This window comes from Tuber melanosporum (genome assembly GCF_000151645.1).
Source record: "Tuber melanosporum whole genome shotgun sequence assembly, scaffold_62, strain Mel28".
NCBI lineage: Eukaryota > Fungi > Ascomycota > Pezizomycetes > Pezizales > Tuberaceae > Tuber > Tuber melanosporum.
The window spans coordinates 489,000-492,526 of record NW_003299109.1 but is presented as its reverse complement, the minus strand read 5'-3'; the positions used below and the strand labels follow the sequence as shown (position 1 = coordinate 492,526).

The 3,527-nt window shown below is 47.0% G+C and overlaps 1 protein-coding gene across 1 annotated transcript; it reads left to right on the top strand.

Moving 5' to 3' along the window:
• Nucleotides 1–690: 690 nt before the first annotated feature.
• GSTUM_00009894001 (uncharacterized protein) lies at nt 691–1,972 on the top strand (the record flags this gene model as incomplete). The annotated part of the gene is made up of 3 exons (XM_002840966.1): nt 691–823; nt 860–1,474; nt 1,530–1,972. 3 exons carry the CDS (start codon nt 691–693, stop codon nt 1,970–1,972), a joined length of 1,191 nt encoding a protein of 396 aa, XP_002841012.1.
• Between the last annotated feature and the right edge of the window lie 1,555 nt (nt 1,973–3,527).

Genomic DNA, 3,527 nt, shown 5'->3' with positions numbered 1-3,527 from the left:
CCCCACAAATCTTCCAATTGTTGGAGTCGAATCCCCGGGCTACTTTGCGCGTGTCAAAGCAAAGCAAAAATTTGTCTTTAACGGATTCCAAATGGTGAGGGATGCATACTACAAAGTTAGTCTTCATATAGTCCAATTAATGCCACCATATATCTTGAGATAAGTCAACTAGTATAATAAAGCAAGGTATTGACGATATGCGATCTTACTAGCACTATGGAAAAAACTTCGTTATTATAACCAACTCCTACGAGAAGGTTATCCTTACACACGCCCAGGTCAGGGAGCTCTCTAATGCACCGGACGATGCTTTTAGCTTTTCTCATGCTACTGCGAAAGTAGACACCCCACCACTCTAAATATTGCCCCTGAGATTACTAGTTCTGATTATGCCCATTGATAAAGTTGTTGATGGACGAATATACGGGCATGGCTAGATTCGCGAACACCCAGTATCTCCAGGAAGCAACGAGAATCAAACTCACTCAAAATCTAGGTAACCGACTCCCAGCTCCTTAGATGGACACATTTTTGCGATGAGAAAAAGTTTTTTGGGCAGTTCTACAAAAACACCAAAAATGCTTGCATATCTTGCCATCAGTTCTGGCGGCTAAGATAAGAAAAAATTACCACCCCGCTCAGATACTCTTCTCTGACCCGGCGCGGCTGTACCCATATTTTTATTCAGATATGCTAATAAATTTAACCAACAGGGAACATGCTAGGCGCCCAGCTGGAAGAGACACAAGTCGCCTTGGACGCCGAGCTTCCGGGATTTCCTACCAATGGTTGGTACTTTCTTCTGGGCCCATTTTGGTTTCCCGTGCGGTAGATACCGATAAAGCTCACTGCAATATAGAATGGGTATCGGTAGACTTTTTCTCTACCGCCCTAAGAATCATCGCTCGTGTTAGCGCCAGATCGTTCATTGGCCTTCCTGTATGTCGAAATGAGGACTGGTTGAATCTCGCAATCGCGTTCACCGAAGATCTTATCGCGACGGCCTCGAACCTCGGCACAATTTCAAAACTGTTTCGCCCATTCTACGCCTATATGTGGAATTCAGCAAAAACCATCAAATCGCATAAGAGGAGGGCGCAGACCCTGCTAGCTCCTACCATCCAAAAACGCTTTGAAGAACAGAGGCTCGCGGAAGAGAATGGGGCGGTTTATCAGGGTCCCAACGACCTTCTCCAATGGCTCATAGATCGCGTTGAGCCACATCACAAGACCGTCGATGCCTTGTCTGAATTGCAGCTACTGGTTGGCCTGGCATCAGTTTTCGCAACAGCTCGTACCCTTGTCACTATGATTTACGACCTCGCTGAGCACCGGGATTGCATTCAGCCAATGCGCGAGGAGATGGAAACAGTAATTTCTGAAAATGGAGGAGAATTGGATAGGGGTGTTCTACGCAAGATGAGAAAGACTGATAGCTTTCTCAGAGAATCTATGAGAATGGGGACTTTCCTCCGTAAGCACATCGCAGCCTTTTTTCTCTTACTCCGCGTGTCTAATTGTTTATGAAGTCTCTTTCAATCGCATGGCAATGAAAAACGTGACTCTTTCCGATGGCACCTACTTGCCGAAAGGAACTCTGGTTGCTGCACCTGCCTTAATGTTTTCGTCCGATCCGGATTTTGTTGAGGACCCTGAGACATTCGATGGGTTTCGCTGGTACAAAAAGACCCTCGAAGCTAAGGCCGGTGCGCTGATGGGCAACGGAAGCGCCACTACCTCCTCCAACAACCTCGCCTTTGGTCACGGAAAGCACGCATGCCCTGGTCGCTACTTTGCTGTGGAGGAGATAAAGACTATTCTGACTTTTATCCTCTTACAATACGATATTAAGTATCCTGAGGGTCAATCTCGTCCCCCTAACATTCAGATAGGGGAACTTGCGTCTCCCAATAGGACACAGAAAATTATGTTCAAGAAGCTTCCGGGCCCGAAAAAATTTTCTTTTTTGTAGTAACTGGGATGGCTGGAACTTTCTCACTTCATACACTATTGCTATACACCTACTTCTTTATTCTCACCTGTTTTTGTATTCTGGCATTTGATCATATTATCTGAATAATTAAATGGATTTCCGGCAACCCAAAATTGATATACCACAATGTAGCAACGAGCGTTGTTAAGCGTTGGCAGAAAGTTTCTCCCTTATATGGTGCCCCCTACCACAGTGGGTACTCTGAGAAAATTGACCTCCTTTTCTAAAGTTTTAACTTCACGGTTCGTCTGTCGCAGTGCTCAATTGCGCTCACAATAAATCATCGGCACTTGCTTAAGCTTAAATGCAGGGCTCGAGCTACAGGTAAGAAAGCACGTTCTCACCCCCAAGATCACCAGTGGGAAAATTCGCACCAGCCAAGGACAAGGTGCCCATGGGGGCCAAGAAATTTAAGAGGAAGAATGGTTCTTGCAAGTGAGGATAACTTGGCAATTTGCCGCGATAAAGGCTACAAGGAAGCGCGAGGATGAAGAGGTCACCACCGGAGTAACCGCGCAAGCGAAGAAGAAGCCGGTGGGGCATGGGGATGGAGGCCAAGGCCTAGCCGCGGGAGCGGGGTCCGTGCTGCGAAAGGTTTTTGGAAAACAATGGGGTTATCGCGTTCCGGTGCATGCATGAAAGGTCCTGGTGGGGTTGAAAGGGGAGGCTCTGCTTTTTCCTGGCTTGACCGCTTTCAGAATTTGCTCTATCATCCTTCATTATTTTCAGTCTATTTCGGTTTTGGGTTACCTATACGACCACACCACCGCGTGGAATCGCTGTTGAGATATGCGAGGTCTATCCAGCTGGTTTGTTGCTGATTATGGAGTGGGAAGCTCCTGTTCCTAATGGCCCAAACATTACAGCATATCCCACAGGCCCCCGCACCGATTACTGTTTGGTCCGTACACTACGGTACAATGTTTCAGCCTTCCGCGAGACCTTAGTTCGGTATCATCAATTATCACTCGCGAGCTTTGAAGGAAAACAGGGTACCCGTTTGGCTTGGCTGAAGTCGCTCTATTTTTGATAGTGACGCACTAAACGGGAGAGAAGGGGACTTCAATTGGGTGGCATAAGTAGTTAAGACCCGAGAAAGAAAGTATAGAGAGGGGAGGCTCAATAAATTTGAGAGCACTACAAAGCTTGACTATCTCCGACCGGCCCACAGATACTAAGAGTGAGGGAAGAAAAGAAAAATAAAGAGAAGGAAAATATAGCTACTACTTATCTACGACACACAACGTCCCTTCTCCATTAGCATAACACTTCCGAACTATCCCCAGGCACCGCGGTCAAGAAAACCTCACCAACCTTTCTGAGGAGGCATGGTTCTCCACAACAAGTCGTTGACAAGGAGTTAGTAAGCCCACAGGACTAGGAACCCCCATGCTTCCATATGCTCACGCCCCCACTACCACAGTATGAAACCAACTCCTAGGTGCTATCCACCCGCTCACCCGGGGAGCTCTTCAAATTCATTACCTGCAGTGCACAATGGCCACCTGCAGTGACTTGGTACATCCCACATCTT